Source organism: Podarcis tiliguerta, assembly GCF_965153285.1.
Source record: "Podarcis tiliguerta genome assembly, chromosome: 4".
NCBI classification, from domain to species: Eukaryota; Metazoa; Chordata; class Lepidosauria; order Squamata; family Lacertidae; genus Podarcis; species Podarcis tiliguerta.
Genome location: NC_139537.1, coordinates 54,822,146 through 54,849,631, shown reverse-complemented (window position 1 = coordinate 54,849,631; position 27,486 = coordinate 54,822,146). Strand labels below are relative to the sequence as shown.

Below are 27,486 nucleotides of genomic sequence, written 5' to 3'. Positions count from 1 at the left end.
AATGTATATCCAGTGCTTTTAAAAAAAAAAGTTTAGGAGTATTACTAATTTTCCTACTAATATTGAAATACTGCCCCTCAATGAGGCCAAACTTAGATTCACAAAATGTTTAGGGGTATGCGCACCCCTGCGTACCCCCCAGAAAAAAGCACTGAGTATATCTATAAATGAATATGATAATTCTACACCCCATTGCCCATTTCACAAAGAGCTTTTGGCAATCTTCACCAGGGGGGGTGAAGCTATTAACAGGCAAAGGAGTTGAGTGTCTTTGATGAGGAATTAAAGCTTCTTTCCTATCGACAGGTGAATATTGTCAGCTAGTTCATTCTTCATGCTAAGGAAAATTGAAAGCGAGCTTCACAGGCAGTGGTGCGCCTAGTACATTTCAGCCTCTAGACTTGACGGTCTCACCTGCTCACACCTTTAGATAGCAATGGGTGTTGTACTTCGCTTACTTCAAAATGATGCAATCCATCCCTGGTGCCTTTGGGAGGCTTGTGCTCATTCTTCTGAGTGGAGCCCCAAAAACCTGCCAGCATCATTTTGTGCGCGCAGGGCTGGAGAAACCTACGACTTCAGACACCCTTGATATTAGTAGTAGTAATAGTCACAATATTGTAATAGTAGTAATAGTAACATATTGTAGTAATAGTCACATATTGAGGGTGAAAGAGGAGAGCACAAAATATGGTCTGAAGCTCAACATCAATAAAACGAAGATCATGGCCACTGGTCCCATCACCACCTGGCAAATAGAAGGGGAGGAAATGGAGGCAGTGAGAGATTTTACTTTCTTGGGCTCCATGAGCAGATGGTGACAGCAGCCACGAAATTAAGAGACGCCTGCTTCTTGGGAGGAACGCAATGGCAATCTCTACTTTTAAAAAGTAGAGATATCACCTTGCCAACAAAGGTCCGTATAGTAAAAGCTATGGTTTTCCCAGTAGTGATGTATGGAAGTGAGAGCTGGACCATCAAGAAGGCTGATCGCCGAAGAATTGACGCTTTTGAATTATGGTGCTGGAGGAGACTCTTGAGAGTCCCATGGACTGCAAGAAGATCAAACACATCCATTCTTAAGGAAATTAGCCCTGAGTGCTCACTGGAAGGACAGATCGTGAAGCTGAGGCTCCAATACTTTGGCCACCTCAGGAGAAGAGAAGACTCACTGGAAAAGACCCTGATGTTGGGAAAGATGGAGGGCACAAGGAGAAGGGGACGACAGAGGACGAGATGGTTAGACAGTGTTCTCGAAGCTACAAACATGAATCTAACCAAACTGCGGGTAGCAGTGGAAGACAGGAGTGCCTGGCGTGCTTTGGTCCATGGGGTCACGAAGAGTCGGACACGACTGAACGACTAAACAACAACAACAACAACAATAGTCACAAACGCCTTTAGCTTTATTAGGGCGTGTGCTTCCGCACTGCGACACTAGGGGGCATGCGAACGTCACCCTTCCTCTTCTATTTTTGCAGCCGTGGATTTCGCTACAGAAAAGGGGTTGCCAGATACCTGCCTTGAGTGATCCTCTGGGTTCTGGTGAAATGGAATGGACCGTCCCTTATGGACCTAATCTTATTTGTCCAAGGTTCGCGGTCCGTAATTGAAGCCGAGGAACGCCAACTGAAACAACCTATATTCAGAGGCAGGTGAAGCGCCCGAAGAAGGTGCCATCTGATCTGCATACTTCTGAACGGACGGCGAGAGATTCGCCATCGACTTCACTGGGTACCAAGTGCATCCCAAGCGGGGCTCACGGCAGGCTGTCCGACCACTTGGGTGCAAATCGGCCGTGCCTTTCCCCTCGGGGAATCGGACAGCGCTACCGGGGGAGGTGCGAAAGAAACTGTGCTCTGACACGTGTGAAAGGCTCAGAACAGTGTGCATCACTTCGGGGGGGGCGCGACCCCGTGGCCTTCCAGGGTGCTGTCGAGGGCCAGCTCTCACCAGCCCCGCTGGTGGAGGGGAGGCGTGGCCCCGCAAAAGCCTCGAGGACCCCGCTCCTGAATGAGATCGTCAGTATTGAACCCAAAAGTTAGTTTGTCTCTGGAAACACGTGGTAGAAAAGAGACGGTTGTTGTGCTAAGAACATGCCGGAGTTGTTGCACTGCAGCATCCCTGACCTGGCTGGCTAGGACTGATGTTGCTCTCTGCTTTAAATGGTGACCTTCCATTTATGTGTTTATTTTGGAGGTCAACCGACAGCCCCGTCTTCAGCGTCTTCTCATCCAACATCAGTCCCACGGAGTTCTATGGGACTCAGAAGTCTATAGCTATGCATTGGATTGCCGCATTGATCCGGAGTACGAAAGGGAGCGGAGCGTTGGCGCGAGCAAATTATCCGGAAGGCTCGCGCGGCTCCTTCTCCATGTGGCTCCTGCGTTCTGGACAGGGGTCCCAACTTGAATAAAATATGGGGGGGGGGCAGGTAAGCCCCGCCCCACCTAATTGATCACATGACTTGGCACACGCGCACGATTTGAATGGCAATGCCCATCATTTGGGGGGACGTCAAATATTTTAGGCGGGGGCAAGAGACCTAGGTTCTCTGCAGCTGGCTCCTATGCCAGTTGATGGGAAATCCACGATTTCTTTTATACATATGTAACAACAATCCACATTACTGCTCCCGTAGTAAAACGCTGTGGGGTTTTCCTCTGCACCAGATGATTCAGGGATCTCCTTGTGGGCTTCCCTTCGGCTCTTCCATCCAAGGTCTTCATTCTCCGTCGGCCCGACGACCCGGACACGCCCCAAACGCTCCTGGCGAGGTCGCCGTCTGCTGCAGGGATGGCCGTGGTGCTGGACAGTGACTCCGGGGAAATGGGCAGCCTCTCGGAGGCAGGTGAGTGGAATATCTCTTGGAGTAGACCCAGATCCACTCCTTTGCAGGAGCCCATAAAGCTGATGAGAGCGATGAAACCGATGGCCTGGTCACCATAAGGAAACCACACGAACCCATGGAGTTAGATCCAGACAAAGGCTTCCTACACACCATGTGTTTACAAAACGTTTAGAGCACACACCACACCCAAATAATAATAATAATGAGAACTGTAGTTTGTAAAGGGTGCTGGGAACTGTAGCACTGTAAGTATACTACTGTTCCCAGGATTATTATTGGGGAGGTGTGTGAATGTATGATGTGTACCTTAATTTGCACTTAGTTCCCACTGAAATCTGTGGGAATTGACCAGATGCCAGCCATAGGATATAAGATGGTGCACCACCACTCCACTGCCTACCAGCTGTGATGGTGCCCACTGAAACTAGGGCAGTGTGGCAGCAGGGACAAGGGATGCACCGGGTTGGAAGCAGCTGCCACACACCTGTGCCTGGCACCAACAGCTACCCAGTTGGGAAGACGCATAACCTCCTTGAGTATGAATCAGAATGAATGCTCAATAAAGAGTGCGCCTTGTATAACCTCCACATTTTAACCTACTATTTAAAACATAAATAACATTTTTTTATATATAGCTCCAGTCCTTCAAGCACATACAGTGGTACCTCGGGTTACATACGCTTCAGGTTACATACTCTGCTAACCCAGAAATAGTGCTTCAGGTTAAGAACTTTGCTTCAGGATAAGAACAGAAATTGTGCTCCGGCGGCAGTAGGAGGCCCTATTAGCTAAAATGGTGCTTCAGGTTAAGAACAGTTTCAGGTTAAGTACAGACCTCCGGAACGAATTAAGTACTTAACCCGAGGTACCACTGTATGTCTGAAATGTTTCAAGCTGCACTGTTTCCCAGCCCATTCAACTTTGCTGGAGCAGTCATCATGAGCTGGGTAAGTCAGAAAGGTCACAGTTCCCATATTGCTCTGATGTCTCTCTCTCTGTGTCTCTCTCTCTTTCTCTCAGCTCCATCATCTAATGAAGGAAGTTTCCCTGATATCATTTCCATCAGTTCTGAGGAAGAAATGTCTCCTTCAAGAACCCTAAGGCCAAGCACAAGTAATGAAATTACAGTTCAATAAGAATTTAAAAGTTATGACCACAGAAACAGGTTACAGATCTGTAACAAAACTTGGTGCTGTGAAGAACAACTCCAGAAAGAAGATTTGACTTGTGTCCCTCTGTTTTGGTACCTTAGTGCAGTACTTCCAGAGTCCAAACTTGGCTGTGATGACTCCTTTTCTTGTGGCATTCCTTGAACTTTATTTTTTTTTAAAGATTCTTTTAAAATATTTTAGCTTCTTGTAGATTGTTATTTTCAAATGATAGCACCATACTAGATCCTTTCAACAGGACGTTTCACTAGCAAAGTTGTCCCTTACCCTTGCAGCTAGTATTGCATAGACCTTATAATGTCTTTTTATGTATAATTTCCCCACCCATCTACTGCCACCACTTCTTCATTGCAAGGAAGTCTTGCCAATATTCACTGCCCTGATTTTGACAGCTAAATTCGGTAGTCAGAGATCTCCAGCAAGACATTCCCCATTTATACCCTGGGTACACTCTTATTTATTTTGATGCATACACTGCTAAGAGCAGCCATGTCCAAAGTCCGGTCCAGAAAAGTTGTTTCCCTTCATTTGCAAGGAATCGTACAAAACAAAGTGACACTAATAAAGAAAAGTTCCAGGGTGACAACAGAAAGCAAACTAAAAGTGTTTTTTCAGTTCATCAAAACTATCCAGCAATATCAGGTTATAGGAAAACTGGTGCTATTAACAGTAATCCTTCTAGTTGGTTAATTGGTTTGGCAACTTGACATGTGATGCTAATTATTTCCCCCAATGCACATGACATGTAATGCTAATTAATTCCCCCAAGAGTTAAATGATAACTAATCAGAGGCAGCTACAGTTGCAAATGGCAACAAAATATCTGTGAAAGGAAGAGGAGCAGGTTTGCTCAAGTGTGTTGCAGGTAGAAATACTGTTTGTAATGAAGTGAGAACAGTAGTTTACTTGCTCGAATTAACAAATAAGAAAGTTTTGAGAATTTAAATTCTAGATTAAAATTGATTACTTAATTGAGAAGAGGATTGTAACAAAAACACTGGGGCCTAATTTGAATAGTAGAGTGCCTAGTACAGTGGTGCCCCGCAAGACGAATGCCTCGCAAGACGGAAAACCCGCAAGACGAAAGGGTTTTCCGTCTGCAGAGGTGCTTCGCAGGATGAATTTCCCTATGGGCTTGCTTCGCAAGACGAAAAATGACGAAAAAAATCGAAATTTTTTTTTGCTCCAAAACCCCTTATTCTGAATCGCTAAGCTGCTAAAAGCATTTTAGCAGCAAAACCGCTAATCCCCCCCCCTAAAAAAGCCGTTTTTAGCCCTTTTTTAGCCAATAGCGCTAATAGCGCTACTCCGTCAATGGCTTGCTTCGCAAGACGAAAAAAACGCAAGACGAAAAGACTCCCGGAACGGATTCTTTTCGTCTTGCGAGGCACCACTGTATCTGGTGGGCAGACCAAAGCACTCATCAGGAGAGCTATGAGATTCAGACAAGGGTCAGATGCCTTGTCAATCCCAGCAGGTATATAACAGGAAGACCCGGCCTGCCCAGGCAGCTAACCATTAGCCATGCTGGCTGGGGGTGGTGGAAGTTGGAGTCCAACAACATCCAGAGGGCCTCAGGGTATCTGTCTCTAAATACAGTGTTTGTGTTTATATGCAAACATACACATGCAGGTATTTATCATCATCATCATTATGTATTAAGTTTATTAGTCACTGTTTTGCTAATGCAACCCAAAGCAATTTACAATAAATGCTTTTGCTGAGACATATTGTTGCAGTTTTGCCACATTCAAAAATAGCCATCGTGTACCTCATTCTGTCTCTCTGTCTCTCCCCACACATCTAGCTGTATCACTGGAGAAGTATAGTTCTGGTGTAATTTCTATAAGTTCCATGGAGGAATCAAACACTCCCAAACCAAGAAGAGGTAATCTTGTTTTCAAGAGGCACTAAAAGCAATGCTAGCTGAAGATTTGTGTGCCCCAGTATAGATTGTATCTGCTGCGGGAATGAACCCTTTACCTACCTGTTTGTTTCCAATTTGCGGTACAAAAACAAGTTAAACCATCTAATGTTGAAGAAGGGATTGTAGGGCGGTTTATCTCATCTAGCTCTGTTCTTCCTTTGAATGAAACCAAAAGCCTTTTTAATTAGCAAAAGATACGTAGAAGGAGAGTTTCAAAATACTTCAGAATAATAAAGAGAAAGGGGCAATGTATATAAAGAATTGTGTAGAAAAAGAAGATACATTAGCTAATTTTTATTAAGTAGAATTGTTCTCTGAGTCTCAGTGGTACCTTGTGCCCATTGATAATAACAGGACAGGAGGTAGGGAGACCAACAGTGGATGGAGCCATAGCCAATTACAGGCAGAGTTTTGTCCCATCCTTCTTCCTGCTGAGGAGTTCAAGGTGGAGCAATACTAAGGAGGAGGAAGCTGGCAGCCAGTTCCACCTCCTGGACAGGCAGGGCAGAGCCAGCTGGTGGCAGACAGAGGTTGGTGGGCCAGTGCTGCACCTGCCATAATGGAACAGCCTCCACTGGTGATCCTGAAACTTATACCCATTTACATGGGAGCAATGACATTGAATTTGCTGCTTACATCTTAATAAACTGTATAGGATCACACTGTTTTAAAGCAAGTATAATTCACATCCCTCTCTGGTGCTGAGCTTATTTTTATTGTAATCTTAGAGACGACTTTCATGCCTGATACAAAAACAAAGTTTTGGCTCTTTCTGATGCTGTCTGTGCCACACGTGATGAATGTTGGCATGGAAGAGCAATCCAGTGCACATTCTAGTCAGATTAGATTGTACATTTAGCAATGCAAGCAAACCTCACTTCCGAAAAGTGCCCTGATTTTTTTCCTCCGTAGAAAACATTGCATATGAAGTCAACTTCAAGGAGAGGAATATTGAAGGTACTTGTTTCAATTGTTACTGCTATAACTGTCTTTACTACAGATAGCTATTAGGAGGACTTCAGTGTTTAGTCAGCCAGTGAGATTAATCAGTATAAACCCCTTTGGTTGAGTGACAAGGTACTACCCAATTAATCAGGCTTACATGATAAAAACGTAGTATGTATGGATTATTTAAATCCACATTTATTGGGATAGAAACTGTGTCTCTTTCATATACTGCTTCACAAGTCATCCCAATCCCAGATTGTAGAACTGAGAAGAAATTCAGATTGCATAAACGATACTAGGCCTTTTTAGCCCTGTATCAATTGGGCGTATGGACACCTTGTATATATAAATGCTTGATTATCCTTAAAAAAAAACAACCCTAAACAACTGAATGAGAAAATGAGAAGAGAACAGGCATGGTCCTCCTAAGAAACATATTCTTTTATAGGCGAGGAAAAGCAGCTTTCTTTGTGTGTAGGGATACCATTCTTGAAATGTTTACTTATTGTTTGTTTGTTTATGTCTTTTTATACAAGGTCAGCTTTTTTCCTCTTGCATTATCAGTGCAAATCAGCAATTATATTTCTAATTTTAGTGGAAAATATAATTTTAATCATTCCTTATGTGTTTTATGTATTCTTAACCATGTATTGTGTATTATTTGAGCAACGTATTTTATTTTAAGAAATACAGTAAGCTCTGGGAATTGATGCCAAAAACAGTGTAAGATGTGTATCTTTTGTGTTTGGTAGAAATCTGCATATGCTGTGGAAGCCTTGAGATTCGCACTCAGCACCCTTTGTTTCAAGGAGGAATGTGTGCTCCATGCACAGTGAGTAGCTGATTTGGGTCAGACATGCTACACTTCCTTTATCTAACAGGCTGGGCAACTTTTCTTTAAAAAATAAAGGGGAAAAGAGGAATTGCTGGAAAAGCCAGTGTTAGATTGTCCACCAAATTCTAAAGCAAAAAAATTGCATCTGTCCAAAAGATGCTGGCAGTCTCCAGTTCAACTCTCACTTTAGCCACAAACTCCCTTGGTGGACTTAATTAAGATGTTTCCCCCCGCCTCAGATCCATCATCTGTTCTAGGGGAATAATGATGGTCGCCATCTTTAAAGGGTTGTTTTAAGAAGTACTGAGCTTGGAACAGCTGAAATGCTAAATCTCATTATTAACTAACTACAGTTTTCTGCTGCTGCTGTTTTAAAAGGAACATCTTTTGGAGAGATTTTTCCTGTGTGACAATGATGGGTACAAGACTGATTGTGCCATATGCTGCTGGAGCAAATCTCTCATAATGTGTGATGATCCAACCTGTAACAGGTAAGTGACCTCCCAAACCACATTCAAGTTTATAGCAGTGCCTTTGGATATGGGATTCAAATGCTGTTGCCGTAAAACCTGGCTTCCATATTCAGATAGAATGTGCATATTTACCTCTCTAACAGACTACTCCCCTTACACTTGGTGGAGCATATCTGCAATATCTTCTGCCTCAGAAGTTCTAGCCATGCCTACTCAAAAGTATGTCCTTTTGAATTTGATCACACATACTTCCAGGGAAGTGGGGTTGGGGGCACAGCCTTACAAGCCAAAGTCTGTAGTTCAGTTGTGCCTCTCGCTTTCATAGTTGTGGAGCCCCCTGCAACACCCCCAGGCTCTGTGTCCAGTGTGATCGAACCAGTTAAAGGTAAAGGTAAAGGGACCCCTGACCATTAGGTCCAGTCATGGCCGACTCTGGGGTTGCAGCGCTCATCTCGCTTTATTGGCCGAGGAAGCCGGCGTACAGCTTCCGTGTCATGTGGCCAGCATGACTAAGCCGCTTCTGGTGAACCAGAGCAGCGCACGGAAATGCCGTTTACCTTCCTGCCAGAGCAGTACCTATTTATCTACTTGCACTTTGATGTGCTTTCGAACTGCTAGGTTGGCAGGAGCTGGGACCGAGCAACGGGAGCTCACTCCGTCGCAGGGATTCAAACCGCCGACCTTCTGATCGGCAAGTCCTAGGCTCTGTGGTTTAACCCACAGCGCCACCTGCGTCCCAGCGTGATCGAACCAGTTACACTCCCTTAAATCCGCCTCTGGTGCTTGGATTGGGCCCCTGTGGTGCTGCAAAGGAATGAGGTGTTCTGTGGGGCACAACTGCTCTATTCTAGGATGTGAATCATTGTGATGCAGGGATACAGAGTGGAGATAAGAGTATCATAGAGCAACTCATTTGAGTGTCCAGTTGCCCAGTTACCTGTGCACCAACCCTCAGCTTCAGACTTCCATATCCTTTTAATCTAAGTCAGTTTTGTGTAAATCAGGTCCTTAGCCAGGGCTCACTCAGAAATTATGAATAAGTGGGAGGAAAGGAAGTGCAAGTCACCCATACTTCTGCTTTTGCATTGCTGGTATAAAATCTAACATAGATGCTCACATGTTTTTCCTTGTAGTGAAATGTGTGAGCTCTCCCCACATCAAAAAACATGCAGCGCTCCTATTTAGATGCCTCTCCCCCATTTGGATAATTTTTGAAACTCCAGCAAGAACAAGTCCCTGTATGAAACAGCAGCGAATTTTTTGGATGTATGACAAATATTTGAAATGTAAAAATGCCTTCAAATCATCTTTCGCTGTCTGTTTCAACAATGCAGGTGTTTTTGTGAAGAATGCATGGACAGCCTCGTGTGTTCAGGATTCTCAGACGAGATAAAAAAGAAGTCTCCCTGGATATGTTTCCTGTGTGCACCACAGCGAGCATATGGTCTACTCAAGAGGAAGAGAAGATGGCGTGCAGAACTGAAGCGCTTCTACGATCAAGAGTCTGTAAGGGAAAGTTCCGTTGCCTTTTACAGATGTATACAGGAACAAGTCAAAGGGCTGCAGATCCTTGTATTAACTGGGTCACTTTTCAGCAGCAGAAGTGGGCAACCTATGCTGGGACCACCAGATGCTGTTGCACTACCAGTCTTAGAGTCACTGACCATTGCCCATGCTGGCTGGGGGTCAGGGGAAGCCATCTGAGGTGAAATGGGAAATGCTGCCTCCTGCCCCCCCCCCCACTGTGCCCCACCTACCACCACTTCTGCCACCACTACACCTTGGCAAAATTGGCTGAAAAAGAACTGCCGTATTTTTCGCTCTTTAAGACACACTTTTCCCCTTCTAAAAAGTAAGGGGAAATGTGTGTGCGTCTTATGGAGCGAATGCAGGTGGGAGGCTCTGCTCAGCACTCCCTTTAAAAAGCCGCGTGGAGCATGTGTGCGGCTGTTGGGGCCCCCAAGAGCCGCACACACACTCCACGCACTCTTTAAAGGGAGTGTGGCTCTTGGGGGAGCCTTAGCCTCTCCTGCGCAGCCTCTCCCGGGCAGGGGGAGAATTCATGCCGCTGCCTGGGAGTGGCTGTGCGCGGCTATCCTATAAGCCAGGACAGCAAGCGGGATCGCTGAGCTGCAATCCTGCTTGCTGTCCTGGCTTCTGGAATTCAGAATTTTTTTTTCTTGTTTTCCTCCTCCCAAAACTAGGTGTGTCTTATGGTTTGGTGTGTCTTATAGAGCGAAAAATACAGTAACTTAAACTAGATGCTCCGTTTCCAGCAGGTGGCAGCAAAACTATTTCAGCTGACCTGAAACACTGCATGGTCATTTACTAAAATGACATTTTTAAGGGGGGCAGGGAGAGAGGACCCTGTTAATTGGAGGTTTATGCCAAGCAGCCCCAATCTCTGCTTTCCTTTTCACTAGTAGTGGTGCATATGGAGAGGCAGAGCCACCCTCCCAACACCAGCATCACTGCAGCTTACCTGGAGAGGCCTGGGCTGGGGTGCCAGTGAGGCTGGAGCTGTGCAGTCGAACCAGAAGGAGTACCAGATTGACTGGTGGGGTTCCTGCAAGTCCAACCACAAGTCCCACGCCACCCCCCTTGAGGCTTCAGCCTGTCCAAGTAAGAAGCAGCAGGGCAGCTCAGCTCTTCTGACTTGGTATTGCCAACACGGACTGGCAGCCACCAGGAGCCCTTCCCAGACCTATCTGAAGATGACGAGGTTTGAACATCAAACATTTGCCATATGATGCATGTGCTTTGGGGCCCTGACCTGTGGCCCTTCTCATAAGCCTTTAACACCATCCTAGAGAAAAGAAAGTCAAAGGAAGGAAGAAGAATCAGGAAAGCCACTGCCACTGTGAGTGGCCAGTAGTGAATTGAACAGAGAAGCCATTTGGCCTGCTGTAAGGCAGCTTTCTAAGGAAGTGTGTGGCAGAGGTTGGGGGGGAGAGTCCTTGCTTAAGAAGAGAGCATTTATCCTTTGCCTGAAGGGCAAAGCAGTTGATACATGTTTTCCACTCATCAGCAATGTGGTCTCTTCCCAATGATAGATTTCTAATACCCTCCAAAGAGCTTCTCCCAAGGGATCTAGCAATGGGTAGTGGTGCCACATTTGCCTTTTGTTAGACACATTCTTGGAGAATATGGCTAAGTTCTTTCTCCACCGTATGCCTCCGAAGGCCAGTTGCTGGGAACTGCAAGTTGGGAGAGTGCGTTCTACTCAGGTCTTGCTCAGGCTTCCCATAGGCACCTGCTTGGTCTCTCTGAGAATAGGAAGCTGGACTGGACGGGTCTTTGGCCTGATCCAAAAGGGCTCTTCTCATGTTCTTCTGTATCACCAAGGAAGGCATGGTGGGCATTTGCCATTAGGATGGATCCATGAATCTCAAGCTCATATATGTTAGGAGAACCTCAATAGCTTATTATTTTGCAGGGATTTAACTGCTACTGGCCCCAAATGCAGGTACCGAGTAGTCAACATTATTTAAGCTGTGGAAATCGTATGGTGATTGTTTCTGCATTGCATTGTTAATGTTGTTTTGCATTTCTTAGCCCTGATGCTGCAGCTACCTGTGACTTAAATAGCACCTGCATCCCTGTTGCAACTTGATATCGATGTAGTAGAACCCTTGTATTTGTGAATGTGCTAACAACAGCACATCATTCCATTATCAAAAGGCTTCGATATGATCAGAGTAGCATTTATATATTTCCTAGGAAGGTGGGATATAAATAATTTAATACAGTTTAAATAAAATTAATAGATGCATTGATCTATAGAGTGCTGTCAGAGCCTGTTGATATCCAGTTAATAAAAAGTATTCATGTTAATACATGTAATAACTAAAATCACATACTACTTGTTTGACAAGTTTTGACAACAACAACAACAAAAGCACCTTATGCAAACATGTATCTTTTTATCAATTGTGTTAGAACCATCTGTGGATATATCAGCCTTTGCAGACAAGGGATAAAAAACCAGTCCGTGTGCTCTCCCTTTTTGACAATATTACACAAGGTACGTAACTGAGAAATTAGGTTTGTAACATGTTTACCCTTCCCCTTTATCAGAGGTGGGAAACCTTTCTAGCCCCCAGATTAGTATCTCCCCGAATTTCACAGGTAGGGGAAACTTCCTACCTGTCAGTCATCTGATGTCACAGTGACCAGTTTTCGCCCCACACAAGGGACTGCAGAAGTCCCATTCAAAACACTGCTAGCAGCACCTTGTTGGATCTCCAGAAGCTAAATTGAAGGAGCTGGTTAAACGAAACTTCTGAAGATTTAACAAAGCATAGCTCAAGGTAGAGCTTTGTCAGGGGCTGGTGAATATTTATTCAGAAGCATCTCTCAAAATGCTGTTTTGCCCAACCCTTTTAATGGGGCTACTGAAGATCATCAGCTGATTGAGCAAGAGTTCTTTGAAAGGGGCTTCTGATATCTGTGGCTTGGCATAGTTGTTAGGATGATTGGGAGCTTATCTAAAGATGGGGTGCTAAAAAAAAGTCATTGCTTTCTGAATGTTGCTTTTTAAAGTGGTCTTTGCTTATATTCAAAATATAACATGGCAATTTCTGTCCAAAAACAGCCTCAATCCAACTATACTTGGATAGCTTAAAAGTCTCTCCGTTTCAGTGGGAGATAATGAAGCATGTGCTTTAGCTCCTCCATTGAAACCAGTCCCATTTATTATAGAAGATTGTGAAAAACTTTTTAACATGTTTACCAACCTTCACTTATAAGTAAGGATTACAAAACAAAAACCATGAAATTAAAGCACTGCTTACAAATTGGAGAAAAATGGGTGCCCCTTGCCAAGTGGAAGAGAAACAGCCAGTTTGGGTGATCTTTATCTTAATCCTTCCTGACTTCCTTGGGTGCATTCCATACTAAGCAATTAATCAAGAATTGTCATCCTTCATTTACTCACTAGCTGCTGCTGCGAAATCACTGCATTCCACTGTTTCCTGTCTTCCCACACCCACTCTTTTTGAGACCTAATTTGTGGTTGTTCTTTTTCCACTGAAAAGGCAATTGCATCACAAACCTTCTAGTATGGACTGGCAAAGCCCTATTGAGAAACCTAATGGGGTTTAATCGTAATGTGGATTAAAAAGTTGTACCTGGTTTGAAAACCATCAGAAATCCCGCAACTTCCCTTGCCCCACTACTTTTCAATAATGGTTTGCCAGTTCACATTTCTTCCATCTATTTTAGCTTATTTTTATATTTGGAGCCAAAATAGAGATTCCTGCAATGTTGTCCTAGGAAGGGGAACAAACTGAGGAAGGGTGTCAGAGCCTCAGTGGTGGTAGAGCACATGATGTACCTGCAGAAGATGCCAGGTTCAATCCCTGGGAAAGGCTCCTGTCTGAAACCTTGGAGAGCTACTGTTACTCAGAGTTAATATTGCGTTAGATGGCCTAGTGGTCTACTTTGGTATAGGGCAGCTCCTTATGTTTCTAGCCACTGTTGATTGCACAATTCACACAATTAGCTGAGTAGCGAGCAAGTGCAACTGAGTTGAGTGAGGTTCTATTTTGAGTAGACACCTGTCAGTCTGCACTACGTTGTTGTTTTTAGTCTCCCATCGTGCAAAATAAAATATAATGCACCGAAGAAAGAAATGGTGGGATAGTGAGAGCACATTTGCAAGTGATCTCCCCCATTCCTAGAAATTCTTGGCTCTAAAGAAACATGCACATTTTAAAAAGAGTAGTGGGAACTGCAGTAATTTTAACCCCTTCCCAGAACAAGCCTGCCAGCAATCTGCTCTCTCTTAAAAATAGGAGAGGAATTTCTTTAATTCAGAACATCTCCCACTCTTCTTTAAATCCAGGGAAATGGCAGAGGGAATCTCCATAGTCTAGTCTAGGAGACATTGGGAAGAGAAGAGTGTGGAGAGAAGAGAAGGCAGCCACAGCAGGAAAGATACAGAGAAGAAGGAAAGATGAGAAGGAAGCTCAAGTCAGCACCCAGGAAAACCTATTCTCCCCGCCCCCACCCAAGGAGATTGAATGAAAAGCCTACATTAGGAGTGAGAAGCCTGTAGCTCTCCAGATGTTGTGGCATAGCCAATAATCAAAGGTGATGGGAATTCTAGCCCAGCAAAAGGCATGCCAGGGTCTACATTTAGGTTCCAAAGTCCAACACTGAGGGGCCACTGCAAAAGTGCCACTGCCATTTTGAATAACTTCCATCCAGCACACAGTAAAGCACTTATGAAGCATTGTCTGCAAAACTCCTGTGTCTCCTTTAGGGCACCTCATCAGTAAAACACAAAGGTGTCGCATTAATATTGATATTCATTTAGGTCCTCATTTCTATTCTCCAGAGCTGAAAAGTTTGGGGTTTCTGGGGGAAAGCAAGGGCAAGGGGACACTGAAGTATTTGGATGATGTCACCGACGTGACACGAATACATGTAAGTAAATGTCACTGAACTTTGTACTGCTCATATTTCTAATTTTGTTAGATGGGTATGTTCTTTCTGCTCCTAATATATTAACTGTATCTTACTGGGATAAAATCAGATTCGCTTCCAGTCAAAGAATTACAAATTCTTTCATTGTTTATTATGTTGAAGTCAAGGAAAGGACAGTCTTGCCCCTTTAACACTGGACAATTTGAAAACTAGTCATAACTGTTTGATGCTGGTAATAACTGAAGAAAGAATAAGACAGGGCCAGCACAGGGAGGCAGTTACCCCAGGCAGCAGATCCAGGTCCATGGAGTTCGCTATTCACTACTGCACCCCTTTGCCATGGCCATAGACCCCTCCATGTCTTCAGCCACACCCATAACCCTGTGGTTTTGTCCTCCCGCCCACACCACACACCGCACATGCTGCCACGCCACTGCACTGCTGCTGCCTGCTCCTCTCTGGCCTCCTTTTTTGTGATAAAAACATGTTATTACATAAAAATGAAGTTGAAATTGGTAGTAAAAAAGATGAAAATAAGCAAAAATCTGGAAAACTCTCTAATACAATAACTAAGATGCACAAATCTATAAACAGAACATATGCCACAGTAATATTTCTGCAATGGATAAAGAACTATGCAATAATCTGGATACAAAGAAACCCTCTTTACAGTGCATGAGTTATACTTACGTTTATTTAGAGCAGCGCTTTAGATAGCTAAAATACCAGTATATTATGTTCATCATTCAGATTTTCTGGATAACTGCAATGCCAAACATGCTTCAGCTTGTTAGGCTTCTTCAGTGGTCTTTTAAAAAAAATATATACAGCATCCTTGATGCATGAATTCAGCTTATCACACATTGTGTAGGTTAAATAAAATTAAACAGTCTGAGGAGCTGCCAAAGGGTTAAGCATCAAATAGCACTGTAAGGAATTTCTTCAAGAATAGGTTTATTTAAGTTTATTAACATCAACTTCTTTGTTCAAACACTGCTGCTTAATCAGTGTGTAAAACTGGTTCTTTTGTTTGTTTTGGATAAAAAACAGCCTACCAGAAATTCTGGAGAAGGAACAAGAAGCCATGGGTTTTGATTACATTGCGATGGTTAACCTGTGGCCCTCCATATGTTGTTATATTTCTGCTGTCACCATCCCTGACAATTGAGTATGCAGTTGGGGCTGATGGGAGTTGGACAGCAACATCTGGAGGGCTGTAGATTCTCAACATCTGTTATAGATGGAGGGAAAACTGTCTATTTTTTATTTATATTTTCTACTTAACATTCTGTGGGTATTCTGCATGATAGGATCATTTATCTTTTGAACTGCCCCGAGAGCTTTTATTGAAGGGCAGTATATAAACATAAATAGGTTCAGAAATTAAATTTAGTATTTCTAATACTTAGTGGAGCACGTCATAGTCACCCTGCGTAACACCACTGGCAATTTAATAGTTTTGTCATTTGTCAGAAGAGGCCAAGCTTGGACTAATCCGAATAGTTAGTAGCAATGTGGTTAAAGGTAAACTAGTTGGTAAGGTGAGGTTGGTTCTGTGGCTAGGAAGTGGTAGTAATCCAGATCCAAAACATGCCCATCAGAATGTCTATAAAGCAAACTGGTGCATTTCTGAAAGGAGGAGGAGAACGAGAACCCATGTGAAATTAACAGATGAAAGATGGGATCCTGCATCCAAACTACTGTGATTGTTTTGTTTTGTTTATTAGATAGAAGAATGGGGCCCATTTGATTTTATATTTGGGTCTACGCCACCCATTGGAAACTCTTATCAACAGCCCTCTGGTAAGAAAAGCAAACATGCATGAAACCGTAGCTCTTATTGTGTCTCTCTGATTCTGGTCAGTTCCAAGAGACGGACAATTTCTCTCTCCACTCTTCTCCAAAACAGGTTAAATACTGCAGCTCCAACATACAGTATTTACTTGGGAATAAGTTTCACTGATCTTGCTTCCTTATAAATATTTGTAGCTAAGCTGCACAATCTTAAGCATGATTCCTCCAAAGTAGGCCATACTGACTCAGTCCCTGGTGATTGTGCACAGGATAGCGGTTGGGCAGCATGAGCCTAGGGTTCTGCAGTGTCAGCTAACAACATCCCAATGCGCTTCCAGTAACTCGTGGAAAGCAAAATGATGCAATATATATTGTAGGAGCACTGATACAGGAAACGGGAGACACCAAGAGCCACGGCTAGAGCATGCTGTGACAGTGCTGCATCATACATCAGTCACGATCGCGGTCACTGACTACATTCCATATTAACAGCATATCAGATAGGCATGGAAAGTACCTGCCATTTGGCGTGTGATGTAACCTCATCCTCTACTACCATCTTGCTCTTATCCACAGAGCACCACAAGGAAAAGCTGACAGTGCCTTCTCCCTGGCCTTCCCCTCCAGCTGCAATCTTGCCTCATGATTTTGTTCCACAGCTAGAGGCTATATAGCCACTAACCGCAGAACTTCCTATAGACAGATATTCAGATTCCCTAGCAGCCCAAATACAGACAGGCACAGGTTATACAACAAAACTCTTTTGCTGGGGATTCCTCAAGCCAGTGGTTCAGAGGAAGTCTGTACTGACCTGCAGTAAGCGTAGGTTTCCCACTGATCTCTGCCCTATTGGTATATACTGGTATATAAAAAAGGAGGTGTGAGGGCTCAGACAGGGTCCTAGAGTCTTCCTGTCTGCTTCCCAAAGCTGGGCAAGCACTTACCAAGCTTTGGGAAGGATATAGGAGGGCTTTAGGGCCCTACCAAAGCCTCCTGCTTCCTTCTGAAAGCCGGCTTAAGCTGGTCTTGTGAAAATTAGACGGAGGGTGTCAAATGTTGGTCTGGTACCATATTACCTAGATACGCCCCTGGCTGGAGACCTTCTTTATACCTAAAGAGTATAACTAAAGTGTCCATTCCCTGTCAGCGGATGGATGGAGGGTGGATGCCTAAGAGAAAGGAAAGCACACCCCTCAGGCTTTTATACCCTGCTACCTACCCCACCTTGCAATCTATCTCTAAACATGAGACCTGTGCAGCCTCAGACTCCTGCTGTTATATTTCCATGTCTTTATAACATCTAATCTCTTCAGGAGTGGCCAGTTTGGCACTCATAAGCACCCATTTGCCTCCAGAGGCTTTCCCTGGTGCCCAGAGGTGGCTCTCTTCCCCCTTTCAGTCATTCTTTTCTTTAAAAAGGAAGCGGGTGGGCTGGAGCACCTTAGAAAAGCATTTTCAGAGACCATCTTTTTATAGCCTGTTTTCTCTTCTCCCTTCCCTTTAAAGCCTGGTATTTTTACCAATATTTTCGTATTCTTCAGTATGTGACACCCCCGGAAAGGATGTTTTTCTGGATGTTTGTGGATAACCTTGTGCTGGAGGAAGAAGACCGAGGTACAGCTTCTCGATTCTTTCAGGTGAGTAGCAAAGCAAAATGCCTTCAAGAGGTGAATGAAGAGATAGTTTGCTTCACCACTCACTTGCAGACATTACAGTCATACCTCAGGTTGAATATGCTTCGAGTTGAGCGCGTCCGAGTTGCGCTCCGTGGCAACCCAAAAGTAACGGAGTGCGTTACTTCCGGGTTTCGCCGCTTGCGCATGCGCAGATGCTCAAAATGACGTCACACGCATGCACAGAAGTTGTGAAAAGCAACGCATGCATGCCCAGACGTGCCATCGCTAGTTACGGTTACCTCTAGATGCAAACAGGGCTCCGGAACGGATCCTGTTAGTATCTAGATGTACCACTGTAATTTAATACAGATTTTCAGTGGCTCAATTCACAGCTTGAAACAACAGTTTTATTTTATTTAGGTAATTATTTGTTGCATTTCTATATCTCTTGGAGCATCTTACTTCAGTATTGTTCAATCTGTATTGGCTCCCAGATTTTGAATTCTGTATTATATTCTATTGGCATCAAATGAGAGATTTAGTTCTAGCTCTTGAGACATATGTATGGTTTTGGTCCTTTTAAAGATGGAAGCTGTGCTCAGATATAAGCAGCATGATGACACCATCCAGAATGCAGTACACATATGGAGTAATATCCCATCTGTTAACAGGTAACTGCCTTCTCAGATATCCCAGAAGTTTCTGTGTGTGTGCTTGTGTTAAAGCCAAACCAGCTGCAGAGCATTTAAGATTTTCTTTTCTACATCTGAAAATCCTTAGGCTTTTCAATGTTCCTATGGCTTCCAACTCACTTTTACAATAGAATCAGAGGACTGCAAAATTGGAAGAGGCCCTGAGGGTCATCTAGTCCAAACACTGAAGTACAGGAACCACAACTAAAGCATCTATGACAGATGGCCATCCAAATTCTGCTTGAAAACCTCCAGTGAAAGACATTCTACTGCCTTCTGAGGGAATCCATTCCACTGCCAAAAACTCTAACCATCAAGAGAGTTATTCCTAATGTTTAATTGAAATCTCCTTTTTTCTAACTTGAATCCATTGGTTTGGGTCCTACCCACTGGAGCAGCAGAAATCAACTTTGATCCATCTTCCATGTGACAGCTCTTTAGATAACTTGCTAATATCATCAAGGGATGTGGGTGGCACTGTGGGTTAAACCACAGAGCCTAGGACTTGCCGATCATGAGGTCAGCGGTTCGAATCCCCACGACGGGGTGAGCTCCCGTTGTTCGGTCCCAGCTCCTGCCAACCTAACACATCAAAGTGCAAGTAGATAAATAGGTACCGCTCCGGCAGGAAGGTAAACGGCATTTCCGTGCGCTGCTCTGGTTCGCCAGAAGTGGCTTAGTCATGCTTGCCACATGACCCGGAAGCTGTACGCCGGCTCCCTTGGCCAATAAAGCGAGATGAGCGCTGCAACCCCAGAGTCAGCCACGACTGGACCTAATGGTCAGGGGTCCCTTTACCTTTACTAATATTATCAAGTTGTTATTGTTGATACAGTAATCAGAAATGCAATATTCAAAAGCTGTAAATAAGCTTGGATGAAAGGAGACTGCAATGTGAAACCACTGAATTAAAATACATCAGGATTTCACTTGTGGATTGAACCCAAACCCAAATGAAGACAATTAGTTTTTAGCACATTATATGTGTTAATTGGCTTACATAATTACATTTGCCACTTTTCTGCATTTCCCTCTGACCTCACTTTTTACAGCCTTTTAAGATGCCACAAGACTCAAAAGACTAATGCTGCTCCTCTGGAAATCGTTGTAACTTGTTCACTGTCCTGTCTCAGTTTGTGTGGGTCTCAAGGCCTGTTGAAACTAGAAGGCAGCGAAAAAAGAGGAAGAAACTCAAGTTGCTTGAAGGAAAATACATTTGAGGCCTGACGTGTTTTGGAACAATACTTCCTTTGCGTCACTATAAATATATAAATAATACAAGCATTTATCTAGTAAAACCAAATAAAAATAGAACACCTAAAACAAGGCAAGATTTACATCTTCCTCATTACAGTATTGGTTTTCTAATTGTTCTCCATACTTAAGAGGTTATCTCATTTTTTCTACCCCAAATCTGTACTGGTAGAATGGCTTAGGATGACACAGAAGTGTTCATCTGCTTGGCGCTATTTTTTCACTTCTCTCAGTTTAATATAGTTACACGCTCCCAAGCTAAGAGGAGTTGTCTCTCTTTTGGAGACTTCTTTCTTTTAACGCCCTCTTTCTTTTGGAGACTTCACAGACAGATGTACAACAGAACACAAAAGGAGGCAAACATGCACTCTGACAACATAGCAGCAGATCTGATACCCCGTATCAGATTGGGAATGTGCTCCCAAACCCAACTGGGGCTTCATGCTGGTTTCCTGCCAAAAATGCCTCCCTCCCTCCGCTGCTATTTTCTCCCAAAGGGACTGTATGCAGTAAATAACACCTTCGGTGGCAAAGGACTGGTGGGGCATCATTATTTGCAAGAAACTGGTGCAGGGCTCAGAGGCCCCAGAGCTACCTTTACTTCAACAATAAAAGGTGCTAGTTTAAGGAAGCTTTTTTAAAACAAAACAAAACAACAACCAATATTATCATATTGAGTAACTTGGGCCATGTGATATAAAAAAGTGACATTTCCATTCCTTACAGGCCAGAAAGAGACCCAAATTGTACAGTGGGATGAACTAAATAAAATGCAATGGAGAAAAGGGATAATACTGGAATGGGGGAAAGGATGGGAAGTACCGGTAATAATGGCACAGATTGAGTAAGGTGCTATTGAATAAAGGGGTACAAATTAATAAAGTAGGTGGGGGTTTTTTGTTTTTGCCTTCCCCTTTGGTCCTTTCTCCTTTGCCTCTGGCCCTACCTCTTTGGCCCTCAGAATATTGGCCAGGTTACTATTTATGCCAGGTAAAGATTTGGCTGCTAAATTTCTCTATGCTGGGCTAATATTAAAGGTATCACAGTGACAGTAGCATTGGGTCCAGAGAGCTCATCAATTTGAAGTGCACAGCTCTCTTTCGAAGGAACCACATAGTGACATATATTTCAGGGGTATTGCAGAGATGGATCAGTTTGTGTTAATGACACTTCTAGAACATTTGAGCTACAAAATTGCTAACAAAGCATGAATAAGATTATTAAGCTGTTTGCAGACTGTGGTCAATGCTGGCATCTGAGAACAGGCTCTTGTGAAAGGAATCATTCGCTGTTCCTCATTTCACAAGCTACTTATCTCTGCAATATTCTCCCCCATGGCTAGTTCAACAAGTCCATGGTTCATACATGCATGTACATCACTTGATATCTGAATACTCTTGATGAACTGATTCCATTGAAAAGTTGTGTTTTTAGATAGTGTGAAATATGCCATTTCACAGCTAACTTGTTTATACATGCAGCTGTCAAGTGGTGTGTATTCATGCAGGAACTAGACCTAAACTAAATCATGTCAAATCAAATGAACTGCATACTCTTTTATCTAGGTATCTAGGGATGGAAAGTTCTGCCAGTTTCGGTTCTCTCAATTTCCATGTCCCCCCCCCCCCACCTTAAATTCAGTTCTCTACTTTCCTGCAGCTTACTCATTTTTAAAATCCTCATGAAAATTCTTCCACATTTTAGTGTGAATTTCTCCAAATAAGCACGTTTGTAGTGCAGTTTTGGCTCATATACGTATTTTTGCAAGCAGTTTCTTCAAATATAGTGCATTTTACATGTTATTTTCACTAATATAATCATTTTTATACACACTTTTACCAATGCATTTTTGTAACCATTGGTTGAAGAACTGCATCACAAAATCTGAATATGTGCAAATGACAAAGGATGGCTCTTTTTTGGTTCTCAACATTGTTTCAGAAAGTTCAACATTTGTTAGCTTCACCTTTAAATGTGAACTAAATCAAATTCTTCCCCCATCCCTAATTTGAAACTGAAGAATCATGTATTAGCTTTGGCTTCTGGCATGTGGGTTTAATTAGCTACTCATACAACTATTCTGGGGACGCAGGTGGCGCTGTGGTCTAAACCGCTGAGCCTAGGGCTTGCCAATCAGAAGGTTGAATCCCAGTGACAGGGCGAGCTCTCGTTGCTCGGTCCCTGCTCCTGCCAACCTAGCAGTTTGAAAGCACGTCAAAGTGCAAGTAGATAAATAGGTACCACTCCGGCGGGAAGCTAAATGGCATTTCCGCCAGAAGTGGCTTAGTCATGCTGGCCACATGACCTGGAAGCTGTACGCCGGCTCCCTTGGCCAGTAAAGCGAAATGAGTGCCACAACCCCAAAGTCGGTCACGACTGGACCTAACGGTCAGGGGTACCTTTATCCTTACAACTATTCTATTCTGGTGAACATTATAATATATGAGAGAAGAATTAATACAATCCTGTAGATTAACTTCAGTGAGACCTGAAGATATTATCTGATGCAGTTGAAGGGATCCCCAAATGGGGATGGGTTTTTTTCTAATTTAATCCCAGAAGTATGATCCCTGGTCTGCTGCAGCAAAAATAACAGAGTCGTAGGACACGTTAAAAGCAAAGAAACACATTGTGTTATGTTACATTCTGTGTTATTTATGTACTGCTTTGGAGCCCAAAGTGGTGAGCGGACCATCACGGCAAAAGAAAAATGCAACATTAAATAAATCAAAACAATAACAAAATCTACATTCATGAGCTGCATTCCTGTTCTTACCACAGATGGAGCTACATACAATGCCACCTTTCATATAAAAGCTGGGTAAACTCACACTCAACATACCCTACCCACTCCAGTCTCTCACGTAGGAGCAAGCCCACCCACAAACAATTGCCTGATGGAAGTGGCCTTGCCCTCATCACAACCCATAGGAGAAAACCAAATGAGAACTTTCCCTTTTGGTCTCCTGCCTTTAGGAGCCACCCCACTGAGTGACCCACTGCCCCCTAACAGCCTCCAAATAAATATGGTTCTTCCTAGAAACAGCTACAGCTCTGACTCTTGTTCTTCAAGGGTGGAGTAGCTGGCAAAAAACAACAACCATCTGGCTCCTCAATAGATTGCTGTTCTCCAGGTGCAGCAATAAGTAACCAAACCAACCCCTGTGTTGCAAAGAGAACATCAGCAATGTCTAGGCAACACGATGACTATGTACATACGCAATAGACAATCTTTATAGAATTCCTTCAAACCATAACAAGCACAAAATAAAATCTTCCGGATATTGACTACTGTTTCGTAAAATTCTTTGTCAGCGTGGTAGGAGGATATAGAATTGCCTTTACATTATTACATGAGCACTGTTCCACAGCATTTGATATTTTCATTTACATACATTCATTCGATATAAGATGGGTTTATGAAGCAATTCTATATCCTCCCACCATGCTGACAAAGAATTCTACGAAACAGTAGTCAATATCCAGAATCACTGTTCAGTGTTGGACATCATATTTGCTGAATATACAAAGCTTTACAGCTTGTCTTTCATCGTACGAAGTCTGATACCTCAATTCATTTAAAGATTTTTAGATACTTTGAGACTAAAGATTTCATCTTGCACTTGTTATGGTTTGAAGGATTTCTATAAAGATTGTCTGTTGCGTATGTACATGGTCATCGTGTTGCCTAGACATTGCTGACGTTCTCCAGGTGCAGTAGAAAAGAGCCAAGGAGGCACATCCCAGAGAACAATAGTCCTGTTGTCTCTGAATGCATGGCAGTCCCCAAATAAAAGCAGACACTGTCACAGATTAGTCTCTAACTCACAAATCAGACTTTAATCTGTGAGAACGTTTCCCATAACTTTGAAAACCAAAGTTGTGCAAGAGGAAAGCAGCTCATGCAATTGAACTTTCGTGTCCCTTCCTTCCCCCTAAACCTCTCCTCAGCAGCAGAGGCTCTGGTGCAGCTGCGGCTGTATTTGAGAAGTTGCCTAAAATTAGATGGAGCATTGTCAGGAAACAATGTGGCAACCCTAATCAGTGCACAGCTAATAAGGGCACAATGAGATGTTAGACCCTTTTATATAGGGAAAGGGAAAGGGACCAGGGTGTGGAAGCAGCATAATTTCCTGTATGGCCTGAAATGTAAATATAATGACAAGTTGTTTATTTCCTGTTAAGGGAAAGAAAGAAGTCACGTCTTTTAACATTTTTACATGAATATTGTGGGGTGTTGTTTTTCATTCTCCAGCAAATATTCTGCATCTGCCTTGTACGTGGATTTGTCTCTGTTGGCAAAGAACATCCTTGAAACCAGAATCTTCTCTCAGCGTCCAGCCACTCTGATTAAGGACTTTTTTGTGCCCTTGAAGGAATATTTTAGGACATTTCCATAAGACATTCTTTGTACTGTAGGTCAGCCTATAAGCAGGGTTGCCATAATCAGCTGTCCCTTTAATACTGCTTTGATATTAACAAGAAAGATTTTTATCTCAATGCAGAGAAATCTCATCTACTGATTTATTCATACCAAGCTGTTTTCGATGCAGAGGAGCCAGCCAAGCTGTTTTTCTTCTAATCAGTTGGCCATCATCCTGAAAAAATATTTTTGGATTGTTGATGCAATTCCTATTCCAACTGCCTTCTGCAGGATTCTTTATTTTATTTTACCTGGGTTTGCATCATACATGTACACAAGCTCTAATTGTTATGCTATTTATTCATAATTTAAAAACTTTATAAACTGCCTTTCTGCCCTAACAAGGGCTCGCAAGGCAGGATACAAAAACAAAAAACGTAATACAATAATATAGTGTACATATTTATGCTGTGCATATTTAAATAATATTTAAATGCTAGAAATTCATGAATGGTGAGGAATTATCACAATTAATGGCTGCAAAATGTTCCATCAGGAGAATGAAAAAATAAAATTTGCAGTGTTAAGAGAATCTTAAAAATTACTTGCTTTTGAGTATATTGTACTTGCTTATGCTTTCCGAAGGGTACTTTTAAAACAAATAAATGTTATTTTGTCATAAGAGAAATGCAATGTTAAATTTGATTTGTTCGCCCCCATTTAAGGAAACAATTTATAAAGTTCTTTATCTGAAATTCATATCACATGACAGTCTTGATCTTTTTTATGTCTGAACCCCAATGAACCCCTAGTGGCTTAAAATACAGCAAAGCTAATAGGTTTTAAAAATAAAATTGGTCGGCTTACAAAGTAAAAATAGCTTGGAAGCTGGAGCTAACCCACCACCCATTGTCTATCTTGTTCACGCATCACTAGCATTGCTTAAAAGAGTAAAATAAATTACAGAGGAATCTCATTGGTACTGAAAAAACGGTTACTTCATATTCGCAAGGAGAGAGGAGGTTTCATGGCTGTCTCATGCAGGAGGATGAGAAAAGGAGGATGATGGAGGAAGGGGTAGAGGTTAGGTGTTAAGTGGAAAACCACAACAGTGTATTTTCCCTGATGATCTGCTCGTCTCAAACCTGCCCTCTACTGACTGGAGTCCTGCAAAGTTGTTTATACCCAACATTTCTGTCCACTGAGTTTTATGTTCCTGTACACAGCAGAGAGAAGGCAGGGATGTCTTCACCCAATGTGTATTGCCTGATTTGTTTCCCTGCGCATTCAGCTCCCCCCTTGCACTCCTATTCAATGCAGCTGTCATCTGCACATGTGCAACAGCTGTCCCAAATGTACACACCTCAACTTACCGGTAACCACAGCTTATCTTTCCAAATCAGATGGAAGCTGATTTGAGGAGAAACACGGGAAATGGAGAAATTTCTCAAGGAGCTAAAAGAGACCTATGGATTGTGGTTAATGTAGTGTGTGTTTAGCTCAAACACCTGTGCTAGGGGCACACTGGAGCCACCATAAATGTTAATGTATACTACAGCTGAAGTGTCAGTTATTTGAATTAATAATTATATTCCAAAGCACAGTGCTGGGTTGAAAATGTGTATATCAAAACAGAGAGGTAATTAAAAAAATGTATGTTTCTATAAAGGTTTCTGTTTACCAGAATTTTAATTTCCTGGAGGACCAAGCTGATCAACAACATCTTCATACCAGAATAATGTGTTCAGGGTTTTAATGTGCCACCACAGTAAGACACTGTGCAGATTTTTGTAGCATGGAGCAGGGGGCAGAAATCTGACCAGCACTGTCTGTCTATGTTTGGAGCAATTTCAAAACTTTTCAAAAAGTTATTTAAACTCTTTAATGTGTAAAATGATGGATACACATGCACTCATGCAGGTTGTTGGGTTTTTAAATTGTGAAATTTCCTTTGTAGGATAAAATTCAACTCAATTCTCCTGCTGAAATCTGCCTAGATTCTAGATTATAAATCTATTCTGTACATTCCAGGGCTCTGAACAAAGGTTTCAGGGTTGGTGAGTCATTTTCACAGGTTTTTAAGTATTTTATTGAATGCTATCCCAGACAAAGGGAAGGCCTAGGGCAACTTTACCAGGAAACTGAGATATTAACAAGTTCAAGACTCTGACCAAGTATGTCTCAGGAGATCTACACTGTTAAAAAAACTCATTCACAGATACCTTAGTCAAGTTAAAAGGAACTCAAGAGACATCATCCCACTCAAATCCAAATGCCAAAAATCTCTTCATGTTATCATTTAGTCATTCATATTGATATGTATAGAATTAGGAAATGCAACTGGAATGAAGACAATTATGGAATCTTGTTTTCCCACTGCCTCAGTGATACCCCTCCCATCCTTTTGTACAATTATCCAGCTGTAAACCTTTAAATACCAGAACAAGAGCACAGCTATGGAAGCAGTAAGGGGGAAGAGTCTCCACAATAACTATTATATTACTCTTTTTGTTGCTGTTCCACCATAAATATAGTTGTGGTGAGATCAGAACTGAAGCCCCATTTGCTATCAGTGCATCATAAGAAAATGTCTAAAAACTAAAATAACATTCTTGACCCTGACATGGCCTGTTGGGAACAAATAAACATTGACACAAGCACTCTCTCTACTTCTGCCAATGTGGGAACAACTTACAAGAGCTAGGTAATTTGTTAACTCTGTATCTGTGTTTAGTGATGGATATGGGTCAATAAATTGAAGCTGAATCCTTTTTTTATATAAGATGTTTTAAAGCTTTTTCATAATAAGATAAAATAAACTAATCTAAATAAAAGCAAAAACAGAGAGAGATAAAACAGTGTCCTTTCTCAAAGGTAGTTCTTAACCCTTGTATAACTAACACAGATTAAGCTTCAATCAATAAATTGAAGCTGAATCCTGATGAGACACAGGTATTGTTTTTCTCAAGTTCTCCAATCTGGGGATAGCTTGTTGTGGTATCATCTTGTATGTAAGCATAATAATAATAATAACAACAACAACAACAGCAACAATAATAATTTTGACAATATGTAGCAAAAACCATTAAATAAACTGGCTTGCTTTGAGTACCTTCTTATCTGCAGTAATGGGGT

At 42.5% G+C, this 27,486-nt stretch overlaps 1 protein-coding gene across 4 annotated transcripts; it reads left to right on the top strand.

Moving 5' to 3' along the window:
* The first annotated feature begins 2,496 nt into the window (after positions 1-2,496).
* Positions 2,497-25,022, top strand: DNMT3L (DNA methyltransferase 3 like). Of its 4 annotated transcripts, XM_083437376.1 has the most exons (13): positions 2,497-2,851; positions 3,872-3,964; positions 5,828-5,908; positions 6,860-6,904; positions 7,648-7,727; positions 8,109-8,221; positions 9,538-9,709; positions 12,143-12,227; positions 14,544-14,632; positions 16,360-16,435; positions 17,933-18,063; positions 18,628-18,713; positions 24,244-25,022. In XM_083437376.1, the coding sequence occupies exons 1-13, from the start codon at positions 2,797-2,799 to the stop codon at positions 24,386-24,388; spliced, it is 1,251 nt and encodes a 416-aa protein (XP_083293502.1). In that variant the 5' UTR covers positions 2,497-2,796; the 3' UTR covers positions 24,389-25,022. The 4 variants fall into 4 exon arrangements, with proteins under 4 accessions (XP_083293502.1, XP_083293503.1, XP_083293504.1 ...); XM_083437377.1 differs by lacking the exon at positions 6,860-6,904; XM_083437378.1 differs by lacking the exon at positions 18,628-18,713 and having other exon boundaries at positions 24,244-24,406.
* Positions 25,023-27,486: the final 2,464 nt, after the last annotated feature.

Coding starts and splice junctions, on each gene's coding strand:
- DNMT3L (XM_083437376.1), top strand. CDS start 2,797: ATGGCCGTGGTGCTGGACAGTGACTCCGGGGAAATGGGCAGCCTCTCG. Junction 6,905..7,647: donor CAAGGAGAGGAATATTGAAG/GTACTTGTTTCA, acceptor TGTGTTTGGTAG/AAATCTGCATATGCTGTGGA. Junction 9,710..12,142: donor GCTTCTACGATCAAGAGTCT/GTAAGGGAAAGT, acceptor CAATTGTGTTAG/AACCATCTGTGGATATATCA.